Source organism: Engystomops pustulosus, chromosome 4 (genome assembly GCF_040894005.1).
Source record: "Engystomops pustulosus chromosome 4, aEngPut4.maternal, whole genome shotgun sequence".
NCBI lineage: Eukaryota > Metazoa > Chordata > Amphibia > Anura > Leptodactylidae > Engystomops > Engystomops pustulosus.
In genome coordinates, this window is record NC_092414.1 from 131,361,521 (window position 1) to 131,382,054 (window position 20,534).

The 20,534-nt window shown below is 36.7% G+C and overlaps 1 protein-coding gene across 1 annotated transcript in view; it reads right to left on the reverse strand.

Annotated features, from left to right (window-relative positions):
* Positions 1-20,534, reverse strand: part of PLXNA4 (plexin A4) — a 467,309-nt gene that overhangs the window by 129,053 nt on the left and 317,722 nt on the right. Inside the window, exons 7-8 of the mRNA XM_072147475.1 lie at positions 13,472-13,625; positions 2,641-2,740 (exon numbers count right to left, since the gene is read on the reverse strand). Of these exons, the coding sequence (XP_072003576.1) occupies positions 2,641-2,740; positions 13,472-13,625 (254 nt within the window). The remainder of the gene's footprint in view (positions 1-2,640; positions 2,741-13,471; positions 13,626-20,534) is intronic.

Consider the following 20,534-nt stretch of genomic DNA (forward strand, 5'->3'; position numbering starts at 1 on the left):
CAAACAGCTGTTGGTGTATTACATTGCATATGGATTTACTAAACACAGGAGTGTTATAGCAAATGAATACAAAATACATGAAAAATAGCAGCTAGCCTCAGTGACTAGTAGGAGGTGGATGATGTCGCCTTTGATAAAACAAGTCTAATAGGATGTAGATGCAATGGAATACTTGTTATTCAAATTGATAACAAGCACTCACTCTGATAAATCAAATTAAAAATGCATACTGTATCATATTGTGTCAAGTCTGTACATAGTCTGCTATGAATATTTCATTTTTTTCTTAAATCTTTATTTCTGTCTGGATATGTGAAAGCAAGGACAACTGTTTGTAAAGGAATTATCACTGTGAATGGAAAGCAGCACAAGGCAACGCTATATAAAAAACAAAGCATACAAGTAACTAATGCGCCCAGTATACTAAGTGGAGCCCTGACTAATTCTAGCAGGAATTGTGCCATTTCCTGACAAAGGCAATAACTAATGTTCCCAGCCAAGGTTCTCCAATCACATTTCTTAGCTACTGCTTTCCAGGTGTTAACATTGATTCATTGAGGGAGATTTATCGGAAGTGATAAAACTGTTCTAGTAACTAATCAGAGTTCAGCTTTTATTTTATAAACAGCTTTGGGAAAATAAAGCTAAGCTCTGATTGGTTGTAATGGACAACTAGAACAGTTCTGCTTTGAGACACTTTTGATAAATATTAATTGACACCAAAGATGATCACAGAGGTGGTTGATTCGGTAAAGACCCCATTTTTATGATGACCATAAAAGGGTACCAAGTCAGCAACTTATAGTACAGTACACAGTTGTCGGACCTAGAATTGGCCATTGACTTCTCTTTACCAACCTCTCTATACACTATACTAGAGAGGTGGCTATACACATAGGCCAGTGTCATTAAATTAGTTGAAGTCCTGGAATTGAATGTCAGAAATTTATGGTATATTCTGCAAGTGATATTATTGTGTATCACAATTTTACACAATTATTCAAAACAGAAACATATTTCAAAAAAGTGATTTACATGTATCATCCTATGAAACACACAAAATAAAACATTGGGAGGGGATTTATAACATGTTATCTGGTTTCTGTACCACTTTTTGAGAGTATTGTCTCAGTGGAAATTTTTTTGTTGCATCTGTCAAGTTGAGACAAAAAGGTCAACATGGTGATACATCCTCCCCATTGCCTTATTATTTAGCCCCCCTGTAATTATGTTTATTGCCATGACAATAAAAGGTTTATAGATTTGTACATGCAAACACTTCAATTGTCCCTATATTTTTTGCAATGTTTATTTTTCAGTTTGGCAAGTTCCAACAGAACCATATATAAAAGGGAAATCAGTGAATAGCAGTCAATGCCTCAATCAAATATAAAGTAAAGATCCCGGCACTCGCACTCTTCTCCAGCTTAATTCTTTATTGTAGAGTATGTCTTACAGCAGGGACATAAGGGAATGCGTTTTCGGCTCATATCACGAGTCTTCATCAACCAGGTTGATACATCTGAATAATTACAGAATTCTTTTTGTTTTTTTAACATTACCTCGCTTTCTGCAAGCAGTGTGTGGTGAGTCCCGGGGAAGGGTTCAAATGGCACTAGTTGTCTTCTCCTCAATTTCTCCTCACATCATCCTCACTCATTGCCGTTCTCTTCCCTCAGCTTCTCCCCTTCTACTTTCCCCAGCTTACTGCCCCAATCAATTATCATTTCAACTGGCCCCTCCCACCTCCCAGGGAGTCACCACATTCTGCAGGGAGCCAGGTAATGTAAGAAACAATTAAAACACACTGAAGTTATTCAGATACACAACAAAGGTATTTCTTAAATCAACTTGCCATAGGCTATTAAACCCTGTCATCATGTAAAAAAGGCCTTCCTGATGACAGGTTCCCTTTAGAAATTATTTTAGCCTTCACTAAAATTTGTACAGCCATTTGTACAGCCATTTAATGAATGCCTGGTGTATATGCTTTATACAAACATGCATTCACTTTTATATGGGCACAAACAGTATGGCGATATTCACTTTTAAAGGATGACATTCAAAAATGGCAATACTGAGAGCATTTGACTGACCAGTGGCCTCATGCTAATGTACTCCAAAATATCTATATCATAATAAAAAAATATATTTTATGTAAACTATATGGGTTTGAATTCAGTATAATTAATTCATACCAAAGAATTCATTTGTAAACTATACCAGTCTATAGAGATACAATATAAACTGCTGGGGACATGAACATGGGACACAATGCTTTGGCTCATGCTGTAAAACCAGCTGAGAACATCAATGGAGCAGCAGAAAGACTAACAGTGTTTATGGCATATTGGTAGGAAGTCAGACACAACAATTCCTCATAGGTTTCTGATTGTCATGGAAACCAAACAACACAATAAAAGTCACATAATAAATACAGTTTGGAAAAGCAATGAATTATGCATTGTCTCTTTGGCCTATGACTGCATGTAGAATCCAATAGATGTTCGATGTTACCATAAAAATTAAAATATAACATACAGTATATAGTGCACATGTGATTGGCTCAAATATATATATATATATATATATATATATATATATATATATATATATATATATATTAAACATGATACTTACGAGTTATGAACACTGCAATTATAGAAAACAAAGCTTGTGCTGGCAAATGTCATCCCAGTTTCTTTGGACTTCAGTTGCAGCTGGACAATATGATGGTCACCTAAAAGGAAACAACGCAATTAGAAAAACGTAGAGGAAAAACGTTGTACTACAATATATATTAATCATGTTTGACAGTAATTCCAAATATATCCTCTGTGAAAAACCAAGTTGTATACATTCCTTTAATTTCAGGGACTCACACCTATTTGATAGTCAGTCAAGAGACAGTCAATAGACCTGAGCAACACAGCCACTGCTTCTTTATGCTTAGACATGGGATGAGTGTTGTGGGTCTTAGGGGATGGACCCATATCTCTGCTTTGATGATTTTATTATTATATATTATGAGAATACTCAAACCCCTGAAGTGATGGTACAATGTGTAGTCAATAATAAGGTTCCATCTTATAACCCAGCAGCCAAGTGCGATATGACCAGCACATGACATTATAATAAATGACCTATGTGCCAATATGTACGCATAATGGTAGCAGGATATCATGGACAGTTGATTTAAAAGTAGCTATCCAAGTTAATAATTTATATATGTGGGAATCCTTAAAGGGGTCTTCTAGAAGATTGTTAAAAATATTTCCCGGCCAGTGGTGGACTAAGACAGCCATTGGGTGCTGGTCTGTGTGAATATTATATCCCTTACAAGTCTAGAATTCACTTCTTACATATGGTACCAGAATCAAGCTTCTTGGAGAATGGTGGATGCGTCCCTTCTACCTGCTCTCAATCTGCAGTTTCAGAACCTTTGAAGGACCTTCAAGGTCAAACAATGGCTCTTGTTTACACGTGTATTTGAGAGCATACACAGATGTACAAGGATTTCATGGATGACGGTCCTTCCCAGTATAAAATTTGGGTGTTTTGTGTGGCCATAGGCCCTCTAGTATCCTTGAGCACCCTAGAAGACTTGAGCCCTGGCCTGCCGCCTAAACCACCAATATCAGAATGCACTTCCAGAAACCAGTTTTCTCAATTAAAACCTAGATACTCATAAAATTCTGTAACTAACTCTTAATCAAATATTTAACGTACCGTATTTATTATTTGATGTACCAATATCATACAGGACACAGACTGTTTTCTTTTTCCTAAACTAAAATATACATTATTCTAATGTTATAAGGTGAAGTGGGCTTTACCCTGAAACTGTAGTATATCTACTCATTTTAGTGTCAGAAAGTAAGAGTTCTCCTTTGGGCCACCTTGGCAAACTCTCCATATGGAGAACTCCTGAGAACTTACTTCTTGACCCAAGTCAATAGCCTCTCACTCAGCCAAACCAGTTCCCTACACTGTACTGAGGATCCCCAATCAGGTTGAAACCATGCTGCCTATAGTTGAGAGTCTGTTCCTTCTGAAATAGATATACTGGTTTGGCTTAATCCCCCATCATGTTATTAGGCTTCTTGTAAGTCATGCTTGGTGTTAAGGGAGCTGCCTTGCAAGGTAGCTAAAAGAGGCATTGTTTTCCATTTTTTACACTTCTTATTAACATTTTTTGACTATGTATATAAGTACATAGACCATCATAGTCGATGCTAGCAAATGTAAGCAATGTTGAATTTTTTAGCACCGATGTTAAAATTCAGCTGCTATATTAGTCTCTCTTAATGGAATTTCCAACACAAATGTATTTTCTGCATTGAGTATTTCCACAAACGCCTTTAGTGGGATACTGTATCCATCCACTGTATGCACCTCCTGCTATGAATGAGGAGATTCAATATTTTACACATTCAGCACGATCATTAAATCCAACGCAATTTCACTTCAGCTGAATGCTTCATATTTTTAGAATAATTATTGCTTTGGGGAAGAGTCTCAAACTATTTATACATTCAGTAGCTCATTGCTAGATTTTACTAGAAAGCACATCACATACTGCCAACCTCCATATTTTATACCAAATTCATTACAATTCCAAAATACTAAATTACTTTTTAACTGTACTATATATCTGGGGATGCTTTAAAAGAGCAATCATCTAGTAATATATTCTATATAGTTTGTTTCTAGTGTTTTAGCTGTAAATTTCTAGGTAATAACTTATCAGCCTCATTTGGGAACCACTTATCTTCATCTAATCGCCAGGGCAAGCTTCAGCCAAGAATACCTTATAATTACTTAGATTCCTCTGTAGTAGATTCATCATTTTGGTTATCTCTGCTCTGTTTTGGCTAAAATATGGGGACCCAAGCAGTGGATCTTATATGCATATGCATATACCTGATTAGACTAATGACAGGTTGTAATCTGTCCTGGAGGCTACATTATCAGAATCTGTTCAAAGTACCAAATGAAAAAGTCATGTAAATGAATTAGTAGAAACTCTAATGAAAACCTTACAGAACCCATTCCTGTTAATGGGGTCCTTTGGATATATGTTTTTTTGCCTTTGTCGGGGGCTTTCATTATTGAACCTCTTTGCTCATATAATGGAGTATTATAATGGAAGCCCTTGTCGCAGATGCATACATAGCCTTAATTAGACAGTGTTGTTTGCTTTTCTCTCTCCTTTAGACCATATAAGGCCTTCATGTACGTAATACAATGTTAGCTAAGACTCATTTTACATCACACAATAGACAGAGGCAACCATATTGTTTTACATGACCATCATCAAAAAACTGGCATAATAAATGTCCCCACCAAGTTTAGGCTTAACATGTCATAAGCACATCTATTCCTACTGTATATAGTTAATGTACAGAAAACAAGAGGTAGGAATCTACTACTAAAAGTATAGAAGCGGTATATTTGTCTAATTGAGATCTGCTGCAGCTAGAACATCCAGTACTCGAATTACAACGTTCCAGTTGAATCAATGTTTCAGCTTATTAACTTGTTGATCAAGTTGATAAAAACAAAGAACAGACTAGCATATGGGATGCACATGGGGGATAAAAGCTTTACTGTCCTTAATTTAGGAAATAAACGTACAAAGTAGAATTGGAATAAACACTGAACCACATTCAATACAAGTGGAACTGCTTAGCTTTCGGTTAAACAAATACACGAATCAACTTTTAAAGTAAAAATAGCTAAAGAACTTAAAAGTGCTAAGAAAAACAAAGAAACAGGAGGTTCTTATTTAGTATTATTTCTTTTATGTAGTTTCTATTCTCTACTGATTGTAAAGTAAACTGTAAAGGCCAATATATGACTCTGCACTAGCAATATTCAATGCCATCCCATAAACCTCTACCGTCAGATTACTCTGAGACTGTTCAAGCTATGAAGATAATGGTAATGGATGCCTTGTTCCTAAACTGGCACCTGAACATTGATACCAGATTTAGATCTCTGAACTTTACCGTATACATAATTTAAATGGTTTGGCCCGGCAGCACCCTCACTCTGGGGCAGGAATAATGGCATTTTCAAGTTAGGTTGGCAAGTTAAATGAATAAAAAGAATACATCCATCAAACACATGGTATGAGCCTCTGTGCTGTCTTAGATTTATTCAGCACACATATTATTCTGTATCCTTTGCTTTGTGAGCAACAACTCCTCTTACCAGAGGGAACTGCAACTCCTTACTTGCCAACTTTCTGTCATTATCAGACACTGACCCTGCACTTGGTATCTCTTCCCGGGAGACTTTGCTGGATTCTTTAGAAAGACATCTTAACAAAACACTAAGGGCAGCCAAGTGTGAGACCTCCATATGATGAATAGTTATTCAGACCAGGCACACAGTATGACTCTAAATGAATTAGCCACTGCACCTAGAATGCATGTCCTGTTTCAGCATGAGCAATTAAAGGGGACCTATTAAAATGATTAGAAGGTCAAAAGATAAAAAGATAACCTAGTTTAAGGTACCAGTAATCCTATAGGATAGTATTTGTAGGCCGGAGTAACCTAATTAACAAAGATTTTAGAATATTTTCTACATCAAGACCCTTATTAAAAATTAGCCAGATAAAGGGAAAAAGGTGAGGAAGTGGGGGTTGCTATTTTTTTTTATGTTCTGATAAAATAAGAGTCTTACCCTATTTTGCCAGTGTAACTCTATAGTGTGGACACAAAATGCTAACTTTATTCCATGGTAATAATCACTGTACAGGCGAACAGCTTTGGGATTCTATGATAGTAGTCCTAGTAAAGATTCACAATGGATTACTCGAATGTATTTTAAGATGAGTGTTTGTACCTTAATAGCTGAAATTTGACAGGACAGACGATCAGATAACAATCATGTTGTCCCTTTTACTCCAGCCCCTTCTTTTGGGTCTTTGACCTATTGTGTATGTTGTAGGTCCTATGTTGGGGTTTGTTTTCTTAATTCAGAAAAATCAATAAACACAGTGTAAAAAAATAAATAAATCATACTCTTAAGTGCTCTAGATCAGCCAAACAGACATTCATAGGGATCCTTAGCTTCATGTGTTTTGTATCTTTCTGTCCAGATATGAAATCCATACTTTGTCATTTTACATGTGTAAATAGGATGTGCTATCGGCAATGATAAAAACTGTGTGTGAATAAATGATATGCTGCACTTCCTATCCCTCATATGCAGTTACAATAATTAGCAGACAAAAGATGGGAAAGAAAGCGCTCATAGGGTAATAGAGGTGAACAAGTACTATATATAATAAAGTGTATATTTAAATGTAAAAGTGGTTGTGCATGACGTAAGGCACAACTCTAGCAAAGGTGTGTTCAGCTGTTTTCAGCTTGTACCTTGCGGTTGGATTAGTAGACCAGCTTGCGTGTAGACAGTTGGGAATTGAAGAGGAGGGCGCACATTAAATAGTGAACCTCCAAATGGTCAAATGTATAATAATTTGTTAATATAACATATAACTATATTGTATAAATATACAATAAACATAGTTTATAAAAGACAAGGCCGGACCAGATCCCAGCAAAACACAGGGTCAGGAGGAGGAGGCGGCAGGGGTGAAGGCTTTTCACCCCTCCTCCCTCTATAGGCAGACAAACGTGTGCTCACCGCACTGTGACCGGGAGCCATAGACTGCTATTTTTGCCGTGATCTGGTCTCAATTTGTGCGGCCACATCCTAACCACAATTGTGGCTGTCTGTATGTACCCCTTAAAGAGATGAAGACAAGAAACAAGAAACTTTTTTACAGCCTTGTACAGATATTTTCAACATACTATATATTTGAGATTCTACCCCAATGGATATGCCAATCTGAATGTTGTACATATTAAGTAGAACATTAATTAAGTTACAAACGGACCTCTGGATGTCGGTAATTCTCTGTACTTTAGCCCTAGGCTATAATAATCAGCTGTAGGAGTTATAAAAGGTGTCTGCAAATAAGCTTTATTGTTAATTCTGGTTCCTATGACAACCCAACATTTTTAAAATTCAATTGTCACAGTGACCAAAAGAAATTCTGAATGGGGTTACAATTATTAACTATGCAGTTCCGACTTACATACAAATTCAGAACAATACAAATTAAGAACAAATCTACGGAAACTATCTTGTACGTAACTGCCTGTGCTTTAAAGCCTACACAAGTTTAAAAAGTATTTTAGTGGCACTTAGTGCTATTAAAATAAAAAGTTAAATTGATAAACCTACCCTGCTCCCTATAACAATTTCTAGAACATAATTCTTTTCCTTAATATACTAAAAATAATATGCATAAGCCCACTGAAACTCTGGATGTGACCCCGTCACACCTCTCCATGCCAACTTGGTGTGGAGGTGGCGTAATGGGTTACATGTACAATTCCTGTCCGTGCACCAGTAAGTGTACATATTTGGAAGCTTGTACATCAGACCTACAAGCCCTGATAAATGTGACCCACTATTTTTTATTAAGCGGTAGTTCATGTCCACCATTTTTTGTTTGGATAAAGAAATGAACCTGTGTAAGGAGTCTTGCATCAGAAACAGTATACAGACCCCAGCATAGATGCTCTTAGAATTGATGCATCCAATCAAAAAGACAGTAAGAAGCTCCACCAACCTACAGGACATAGCAGTGTAATCTTCTCCCAGCCTCGGAGAAAACCTAAGTCAAAAGAACTTACAGAACCAAATATTCTATATTTCTATTGTCCTTCAGTTTATAAATGTTAATATGTTGACTCCAGGCCAGCGCCAGCACTGGGCATACCTGGGCAAATGCTGGGGGCTCACATCTGCTAGGAGGGGGCCACTTACTGAATCCATAAGGGCTTTATATAAAATAACCATGACGGGCTTTTTGAGATGATAAACTAGTGATTATTTTAGGCAACAGGAGACTGTTTTAGTTTAAGAATTTTTAATGTTGCCACTTGAGTTCACTGCAAAGGGGTATACTATGGCTCTGTCGCCCAATGGCCTACTGAAACCTGGAGCCAACCCTGGTGGACTCCCAGGAAACATCATTTCTACCTTCTGCATGTAAATGTCAGTTATTGGATGTGTTACCTTTCTAAAATGGATGAGTGTAGTATTTTTTATAAATCCGTATCCCCACTGTCACATCTAAATATCATAGAAGATATTATTATTATTGTACAATACTTCATATAAGATAGTATAAGAAATTTCATTTACAGTGCATTCCTCAAGTTAGTAGAACTGACTTTTTTTTCTGTGCAGATTTTTGTTTAAGCCTAAATCTGATCCTTTAAGGATTCAATGCACATAGTCTCAGCTGCAGGGAACCTTTAGAGTTAATTAATGACAATAATTCTATAAAGCAGCACATGATTAAATGCAAGCTTTCGACCTAACTGACCCCAAACTTCAATTATTTTCTTTCTCTTCCAAATGATTCATTAATCAATCATTCCAAATTGACCTTGACAATTAATCTATCTAGAAGAAGTTTACTGTGTAAATTCACCTGTCAAAGTATTATGCTGCTGCCCATCTGCCACTTGTTGTTTTGACAACCCTGCTAAAAGGTTCTCATTTAATGGCTGAAATGATTGACTATGAATATTATGTGACATAAAAGTACAGGCCGACATTTGACTCTGTAATATTTTGTGGTACAGAAACATTGGGTGGTAATTATCAACGATTTGGAACCAAAGTAAAAAAAAAGTTGCAAAGTAGAGCTCACCCTTTTTGCAGTGAAATTTGCCAATTTATTTATGGTCTTACCAATTTTCAAAAATGAGTTTTTGAAAATGCAGTCGCAATCCCCCAAACAGGCCTTCTGATGTGGAACAGTTTTCCTTCTATCATAAGGTATGTTTCACTTCTTAAAAGTAGATAAAGCACAAAATGTAAAAGTGACAATTTGCCCTCAATTTGGGAAATGATTAAGAGCATTAATAATAATTTTTGGTTTTAATCCAGATTTGTGTCCTCCTCTGACAATATACAATTCCCCATACTACCCTGATCCAGCTTGAGACATCCAGCTATTTTGAGACATTCAGCTTGACCATTATACCCATCCCCTGGCAGCCAAGAGCCCCAATAATGCAATTTTACTACCCTGATGCATCCAGCCAGACTGATAATCCCACCAACCAACAATGGTCCCAATGTTGTCTCTATGAAAATATCTTAACCATGATATCACCTTGTATCACTGCTTTTTTCTTACTATGTTTGCATGGTATTTTATGTTGCATTAACAAAAGACTTGGAAATTACTTCCTTCATTTAATTATAATCTTTTTATATCATTCTGTACCATGTTTGCTGTATCACTGTTTATACTGATTATGCAAGCATAACAGTGCAATACAATGATTGTTACCTATGTTTACAAACTCACTAAAAAGAGACAAAAGTTCCCTAGAGGATCTATCTGGGGAACTGAACGGAGAGTCTACTGACTTCAGAACAGTTGCAGTTCCCAAATTCGGTCACTGGACTTCTTTAGTATACTGCAACTACTCTATCAAAGCATATTTATCTCAGTTTTTGGTTGGCACTCTTCTTGGTAACTTTTCTGTAATTATTGTTTGTTTATTAATCTGTACTTATTATAACTTTGTCCTTCTTGTATAGAAGTGTATGTAAGATAACTCTTGACTAGTGATGAGCGGATCTGAACCAGCTTTGTTGGTCGCATTTAACGGGGAAACACCTTGATAGGTGCCAGCACTGATCAAGGGTGATAGTGGTGGGAATGAACGTTCGGGGTTGGTAGAAGCATGGCCTCTCATCTTATGACTCCCTGAAATTACAGGAGCAAATGTTGGGGAAAATATGAAGCAAGTACAGTATGATTAAAGATAGGATGAAGTGATGGAGTATCAATATTCGGGATGCTTTTATACAGCCCAAGCATCACTTCAGCCCTAGCTTTCAATAACTTGCCAGAATACATATTCAGTAAAGTATAATATTGCAAAAAAAATATATATGAAGAAAACAGAAAAATAACAATCCCATTTTGAGACATGGTTTCAAAGGCTGAACTCCTTTCTTCAGGTGTACAGTACTAAGCGGCAGTAGATAACTTTCATGTACATCCTAACATTCTTGAGGAAACACTCCAGTCAATAATCTTTGTGACAATGCAACATTAGATGCACATTTGTTGAATACAGGACATGCTGTTTATTAGGAATAATATTAATGTACAATTATAATAAATTCCCAGATTATATTACTAAACATTGTAAACTCAGCAGAGATAAATGTCCAATGAGATTCTAATAAGCATAATGATATTGGTCACTCACCACAAATTGTTCCTAATATTTGGCAAACATGATTAATAAAGTATGAGAGGATATTTGAGTTTTTGTGATAATGATGCTGAAGTACCACTTTATGAATATGCTTAGATGATTGTATATACCAAAGCGCTGCTTTAAAGCCTTGATACTTAGGCCTGTATCACACTTGCTCTGTGGATCACATTAGTGTTTTTGCATTTTTCACATGCATTTTCTTTCTTCAATGTGGTTTCATAGCATTTTTCATGCGCATAAAACATACATAAAATAGACGGATGACTGTCATTGCATTTACATGCGTCTCACAGTGTGTTTTTGATTAATCTCCATAGACCTGTGTAGGCCATTTTCCACACGTGTGACTTGCAAAACTAAAGCATTCTGAGAGTTTCAGACGTGTTAAGAATAAGGCCAATGTTTATTAGATGTATTATTTGGAAAAATCTGACCAACTATAATGGGAATCTGATAAGTGCTATATGCTCCACATGCGAAATGTCATTGCAAAGCCTTTCACATCAAAGCTAAGCAGTTTTGACTTCTGACATATACAAATAAGTTGTGCTGAGTGGACCCAAACTGCAAAGTTCAGGTTTGTAACAAATTTTGGAGGCTCAAAAACCCAAGCTAGTGGGTGATAACTCTCTAAATGCCACTGGAAAAGTCTCCAGTGGTATTTAAATTGCAGCAGCTGCAAACTCCAGGCCAAACACGAACACAAGAAAAAAAATCTTTTAATAGATTTTGAGATTATCTAGAACTTGTCAAAACCCGAATTTAAATGGGTCCGCTCTTCACTGCTGACAAGGCATTGTCCACTATTTGCTGTGTTACAGATACAGCGGCCCAGTTACCTGTGCCTGTTCTTACATGCCTTTTAGTTTACTTGCTAGTTTTCCATTTTAGCCGCCCACTGTAACAAGTGTAGAGGCTGCTGTGATCACAGAGGCACAAAGAAGGATGTGTTTGTAAATGCAAGTTCCCTCCCAGTCTGCACTACTATAAACTGAAATGGAAGACATGAGCTACCTGAAAAATAAATGATGCTAACAAACAACACAGATAATTTGATGAAAAACTTGAATTTACACTCCTGCATATCCCTACGGGTTATTAAAAGGATTCATCATGTTATTTAAAAGTGTTAATGACTAAACCCTCAATACATATAATGTGACAACACTGAAAATACAAATGGCAAGTCGAATCATAAATAATAATTAAATTCTCATCCGTAGGGTGTAAGACAAAACAAGAATTCATGTGTGTGATATATATGGGTAGGTGACACATTAACACATAACAATTAACATGGTAAATTGTTTTAGGTATCTTATATATATCTTCCTTAGAGAAATCTGCCTTGTTGTCAATCCACATGTGCACTAATTCCAAATATTTTAAATCATAGAAAATATTATGCTGCAACTTAGTGCAAACCTGTTGTGGGTTTGATTGTTTGTCTGTTGGGTGCATTTAATATGTACATACAACGCAATAAAAATTCACATTAATCTATTTGATTTTTATTTCAGAAAAGCTTTATTCTAAGACAGAGCCCAGGGGAAAGATAAGAAAGGATTTACTTTGTAAACTTTGATTCTAACCTCGATTAAGAATGAATGCACCTTCAAGGCCCAAGAACCTTTCAAGCCATTTTCTGTTCTCTGTTTTCTCTCACAGCGTGAAACCAACATATTTGCTTCCTTTACTGTTATTGACTGAAACTGACCTTTTCCTTGTTCTTAATATTTTATATCATCTTTGCTGTTCTACTTTTGTTATAAGTCTATTGCTTAGGAAGCCTTCTAGGTACTAGCCGTAGAGGAAAACCACCTAAAATCAATGTCACAGAAAATAAAAAAAATGCTAAATGGATACATTCATAAGTCAGTTATCATGATTGGCAAGTCAATATTAAAATGTCATGTTTAGCAAGGTTCTATTAAGCTTTATAAACACACAAATAAAACACAAGATGTGTATCATTGTCTTGGTTTAGCCTTCTTTAGGGGTGAGGGATTTAAGGCCTGTGGTTTCAATGAACTTCATTTGTCCCAAAGGGAAGTAAACAATGCGACAGGCTCTAAACACTTGATCTTAACATAAAACTTTCTTTACAAAAGACAAAAAAAAATTGGTCTTACCATTTGCTGTAATGATGCGTGGAACTTCTTTTTCTGCAGGGGAAATACATCGAATTTGGTTTCCAACTACAAGTCCATCCATCTCTGAAAGATCCTCAAAAGTGCAGTTGACACCAGCAGATAGTTCTGGTACATTATAAGCTTCCAACACCAGCTGCAACCCAAAGAAGAATAAACATTTCAACAACAAAATTCATCTAAGACCATCTGAATAAAGTAAAGGGACAATAGAAAGAAAGATGTATGGTGATCGTCCTCTGCAGATTCCTTCATTATACTATTATAGGTCATGATGGTTTTAACAGTTGAATAAAGATTGACCTCTGTGACACAACCTCAAGGAACCTGGATATGGCCACAAAAACTGCCAATATTGAAATCCATAACTGCTTTCAAAATGCTAACTAAAGGTTTTCACACATGTATATAAGATTACTCTCACTAGACAAGTCTAAAACAGATACACCAAGAAACAGAAGCATCAGATAGAATCTTCCCAGCCGATCTATCCAAAATTGAAATGACTGTATTAAATAAAGGAATATCATTTTGACTTTAAAAAGACACTTCAATATAGTTTCCTCAAAAAATGTTTCAAACAACAATCCTGTACAGAGTAATTTAAGTAACCCACACCCAAAAACTGATATTTCTCATACAGAGATTAACCTAAATTTACTCACCAGCTGATCAGCTATTAGAATTTTCTATACTCTGGATTATTGTATCAAGACCAAAACATATTTTAGCTATTTAAGAAGCAGTCACTAAAAAATGGCTGAAAAACTTACCTTATGGACAATACATAAGAATCAGATGCAACTGTACTGATTATGGAGATATGAAAATAAACAAAACCCAACCATCTTAGTACCTGCCTTCAAAATTTGGGTAGATTAAACTTAGCCAACAGGAGTGTTTAGAAGAGAGAAGTAAAACAGCTGACTCTGATTTCTCTGTCATTTTTACCACAACTTATTCAAGAGATTGTTCTATGATTAGAAAGATCCTCGAAAAAATTTTTTTTTAAAAGAAGCCTCCCTAAAAACCCTTGACTTACTTTCAGGCATTCTCAATCCTTGAAAAACATCTTGGCACCTAGACGCCTCCAAATTCAACCTACTAGTGCAACTCAAGCTAATTTTTTACTGTTTCCAAAACTTGTGGGGAGTTATAAGTGTAGTCCCGGCAGATGTAGATGTTGCACTACTTTAACCTCTACAATTACAGGAGAATGCTTTGAGATTAATAGTATTATTAATTGTGGATCAGACTATGGAATTTACCTTATTGAATGTTCCTATAATTTACAATGTGTTGGGCAAACTATCTGACCTTTAAGAGAACATTTAAAAAATCACCAAAGGTTTCCCCTTGCATAGTGCTTTGCGACATGCCGTTGTTGAACATAATCAAGACTATCATAATTTTAACATCATACCCATTGAAGATATAGACAAAAAGTCCCACATAGATTCAAATGCCTGAAGCTACGGTTGATGTTTTGGATATATAAACTACAAACACTAGTTCCATGTGGTCTTAATGAAAGTCTGGAAAATGTGTTTCAATACATTGAACTTGTATACTTTTATATTTATTTATTTTTATTGATATATTAACTGAAAATTTGCATATATTTTTCATTATTTGCATCAGTTTTTATACTCTATTCACTTCACTAAGTTGTGCCGTATAAGATATATTATAACATCATGTATTATTTGGATTATACCTGAGCAATCTGTTTTGACATTTGACAAGGTAACTCTTCTTCATCTTGAAGTTTTTACCCCACATCCATTCGCATTGACGCAATTGCTTTAAGATGAGGCAACTGGTTACCTAGCTACCATCATAGCCCGGAACTCAATAAGTTGCGGCTTACTCAACTTTGGGTCTTAGTGCAGCAACGCTACGAAGATCTGAAGTCTGACATGCTGAGGTCTGTCTACAGTAGCTCACATTGTACCAAAAACAATGCTATTTAAAGTAAGTAACTTTTTGTTAACATAGATTATTGCATACCTTTAATAATAATATGAAATATATTATGTTTTAAGGTCTGTAAAAACCCATAGGTATGGGTAACATTTGTATATAAACCTGAATGCAAGTACAGGCGGTCCCCTACTTAAGGACACTCGACTTACAGACAACCCATAGTTACAGACAGACCCCTTTGACCTTTGGTGAAGCTCTCTGGATGCTTTACTATAGTCCCAGACTACAATAATCAGCTGTAAGGTGTCTGTAATGAAGCTTTATTGATAATCCTTGGTTCCATTACAGAAAAAAATGTTTAAACTCCAAATGTCACTGGGGCCAAAAAATTTTTTTGTCTGGATCTACAATTATAAAATATACAGTTTCGACTTACATACAAATTCAACTTAAGAACAAACCTCCGGACCCTAACTTGTACGTAACCCGGGGACTGCCTGTAACTGCTTGTTTAGAATTTATGTAGCTGAGGAAGGGTCACTGAGGATCCACAATACATTATACTTGTTTTTAGGGCAAAATGTCTTATTATCAGCGCCCTACAAGCTGCCATTTTTTCTTCTTCATCATTTGTGTTTTGAGCCAATTGGGAATTAATACTGAATACTGAACTGATACAACCATTGATTATTAGAAAAGCTCATTGGTACACATTTCTTTTTGTTGGAATCAGTCTTACATAATGCAATTTATAGGCCCCAGGGTGCTTAATAAAAGTGACAAAATACTTACTTTATGGTACAAGTTCTTTTTATGAACTTTTAGTTAAAGAAAAATTCTTCCAATAAACTGTAAATGCGTACAAAAAGACTAGTGAAGTTTTTAAATGGAATAGAACTGAAAGAAGCAAAAATCATGACTGGAAATATAATAGGAGCACAATTATGGAGTCTTGACAATGTTTCTGTTTAACTACAGAGATTGTTCAATATTGCTCAATATTGAATGTGAATCTTGTGCTGAAGAAGAGAACAAGTACAATAATATTATTTGCAAAAAGCCAATGCTTCACGCAATGTAGATACAATTGGACCGCTCAGACCAAGAAAAGATGAAATGCTCAAAGAAATTGACGATTTCAAGGATGAGCACATTATGCTGAAATAGTATTGTTATTCCTCGCTGCTCTGAGTAGAAGATCCATTCAAAATAGATCTTGTAAATCTTTAAAATTATTCTGCTGCAAATAATTACCCCAGAACACTGCAATCAAGTACATTTTTGCAAAGGAAAATCAATTACTCTTTTTAAAGCTGTAGATTCTTGAAAAACACAATTGCTAAAGGCAGAAAGGCCGGTTATTACCGAGTCACTCTATTATCTTTGGTTAAATGGACTTTTCATGGAATTTCTGTCATTAGAAAATATCCAGCATAAGAGCAGGGCAGTTACTTAGTAATTTACCCAATGTCCCCTAGAAAAATGTATAATATCCCCTAAATGGATTATATAGGTTTATGATAAAAGATTTACAGCTCCTTATTTCCAGCGGCGGGTAGACTGAAGGACACAGGTGGCATGATGGCTACACTGAGCCACCTGTGTCAGAGAGAGCAGGCCACAGGCTCACTGTCACACTGTCCTCAGTATTAATTGTATTGCCATCTTTAAGCCTCAATAATAATAATGAGAAGCCCAATCTAGCCACAATGGGGGTCATATACTAAGGGCCCAATTCACGTTTTCCCGACGTGTTACCCGAATATTTCTGATTTGCGCCGATTTTCTCTGAATTGCTCTGGGATTTTGGCGCACGCGATTGGATTTTGTCGCATCAGCACCGGCATGCACGCGACAGAAATCGGGGGGTGTGACCGAACGAAAACCCGACGGATTCGGAAAAACCGCCGCATTAAAAAAAAAAAAGGTGTCGCGAAACTTGCACTTACCTTCACTAGGAATAGGCCGGTGAATTTCAGGACATTCCAGCGGGCCTCCGGGAACTTCAGCGCAGCAGCGCCACCTGGTGGACGGCGGAGGAACTACCTTAGTGAATCGCCGTAAGACCCGAATCCACCGCAGAGAACGCGCCGCGGGATCGCGAATGGGCCGGGTAAGTAAATCTGCCCCATTGACTACAATATTTGCACTGGCAGGACCACCTAAGTGGAAAGGGGCCAACTGTGACTCTTATAGCTATGCCAAGGTAACTATATCCTTGGACTGAAAAAACTTTATTTGGGAACTATTTTGGGTTGTAAATAAAATGTGCTTAGAAATTAAAGAGCCATTATTTGTTGCAGCAACAATCAATGGAATGGGAACACAGGCACAGCCTAACAAAACATTTTAGGATTCACAAGCTCCTTACCTACAATCACTCTTTTGAGTCTCTGTTTTATTAGAAGAGACTATACCTGTGTGATAATGAAATGCAGGAATACAAAGGTTTATGTGACAGTCGATCTGTCTATGTAACTTTGGGATACTGCTTCAGTGCTCAAGCATAGAGTGTGTGGTGAGTGTCCTGGCTGTAACTCATTTCATGGCAACTCCTCATTGTAGTTTCTGACGAGCACCATCAGTGGTGGCATCCCCATGGAAAAAAGCAATAGAGTAGAGAGGTACTGGTATCACTCAATGGTTATTTGTGGCATGGCTTAACCATTGTCTAATTGTTCACAATTGTTACCATCATCTACATTGACAAATTTAAATGCGATGCTCCGGAATGTTTTTCATTCTCTAACAATTTAGTCCTAGTTGGGTGTATTAAATAGGGTGAGAATTTTCTCACTGGTGCAAAAATAATGGTTTGAAACGTAATGTTACTAAAGAAATGGTCATTAATTTTTAGGAAACATAAAGGTCATCAGTGGATCCATTAATTATCGATGGGGCTACTATTGAGATTGTCCCTGGTGCTGCTCGGAAAGGTACCACAGATCCTTTTTTTCGCTCTGCACTCTCATTGGCTTGTAAGGGTCAGACCTAGATGTGCCATGATTAAGAACGGCTAGCCCGTTCGAAACGCGTCAGCAATATTACCTGCTGTGGATTTTAAATATATGCCAAAATAAAGAATACAAATCGTTCCTGACTTGGCTCGATATTGGATTTTCTTCTTTGATTCACACCGCCCGAACAGAGGGGCGATCCGAGCCACACTAGGACATTCGTTTTTGCTGGAAGGTGAGCTGATTTTCACCCTACATTTTTCAGACCTAGATAGAAAACTTATGAAGTAATATATGGTAACTAATACTGATGTTACTAATACTCCTAAAGACATACTATTATATATAATGTTGATTATTTATGCATAATGTTAATGCTTATGTATTTATTTTGTATTTGTTGTATGTGTTTTTTTTGTTTATGTATTTATTTATATGTGAAATGATGTGGCACTTAAATTTCCAGTCAGAATTAATAAAATATCTTATTTTATCTACTTCTACTATGCAAAAGCAAGAAATTCTTCTTTTCTGCCCTCTCTAAGGGCATTAAAATATATTGAAAGATACTGGACTATTTCTACTGTATTTTTATTTAAGTACGGTGCCAACCAAAAGGGTGCAATTACGGGACGAGATCCATTTTTTAGAGCAAAAAATTACCAATTTCTGACGTGACTTTCTGGGGTAAAAAAACACACCATAGATAAATACCCCTATTATCTTACTTTTGGGGAAGAGTTTTATTGAGAATGGCATTTACTGACTTCATATGCTGGAATAAGATGTATCTAGTTAGGACTATCTTCTGCACTTCATGTTCCAGAAAATCAACTTTAAGCCAGCTTTAGCCCTCTCACATGTTTCCTTTAAAGTCAACATAATGGGTCTCACATGTTTCCTTTAAAGGGAAAATTCATAAAATAAAAGTTTCCTCTTGCAAGTATTTGTTTACGATGTCTATCGCCAGCCTCACACATTATTTGTTTTCTGTAGGTAAAAGCAGATGCAGATTCTAAATGAAAAAATAAGAAACTTCCCTTTACAGTACCAATGTTGGCTTAACTGTACTGCATGTAACTGGATGAAGGAATGTTGTTTGCAAATTTGCAAGATTCAAAGCAAAGCCACAGGCCAAAGAAAACATTCTCGGTGTGCAGAGCTTCTTCTGTTATTCCCAATGATGTAACTATAAGTTTTTAGAAAACTCCTTTTCCAATGCAACAGGAATGCTAAAATGGAACTAAGGGAGCCTGCACAAGAAATGGTTTCTTCATGTCGCCTTTCAACAAATAAAAAGAATTTTGAGGGCAATTTGTGCACGGGGTCTCTTCAATATAATCACAGGAATATAGAGAATAATGGAGTAATCAACATTACCAGCAATTTAAAAAGACAAATTGGACATTTCACAGACAATGCATTAGTGCTGATTCGGTAATCACAAACAAGAACAAGGTGCTAAATGCTAAATGAAGAATGTTTAACCTGATTTTGCAGGTCTGTGTGAGCCATTATGCCTACTGGTGTGCTGATACCTGTGTACATATATAACTCCATAATATAATTCCAAGTAACTCAAACTTTTGTGAAATCAAACTTTCCACATAGGAAGTAACACTGGTTGATGATCAATTTTACATGCTGTTGTGCAGATAGAATAGACATAAGAGGGTTGTGCTCACAGCCAAACACCGTGCAGGACACTTGGCATTTGCCAGTGAACCCCAGGACTGGCAAATTCGCCACTGGCCCCCGTGCTTCTCACAGATGACAGAAGGTTTGTGTTAGATGTGAAAGAATCTGAAGATGTCATGGAGTACAATCTTCTGCCTGCAACGTCCTTCAGCATGACCAGTTTGGCAGTGGGTCAGTATTGGTGTGGGATGGCTTTTCTTTAACTCTTTACCGACATGTGACGTAGTATTACGTCAAATGCCGGGTGCATGGAGAGGGCTCACGGGCTGACCCCTCTCCATAGCCAGTAAGTCTTTGCTGCATATTGCAGCAATGGCTTACCGGTGAGACCCACAATCGGTGCCACCACTGATCGTGGGTGTTTTCCTGCTGATCCCCACCGGCGACGCTTGGATGGTGCCATCTTTCCGAGGATCATTGCTCCCCATGAGGTCATCGGGGAGCAGCGATCTGTCGCCATGGTA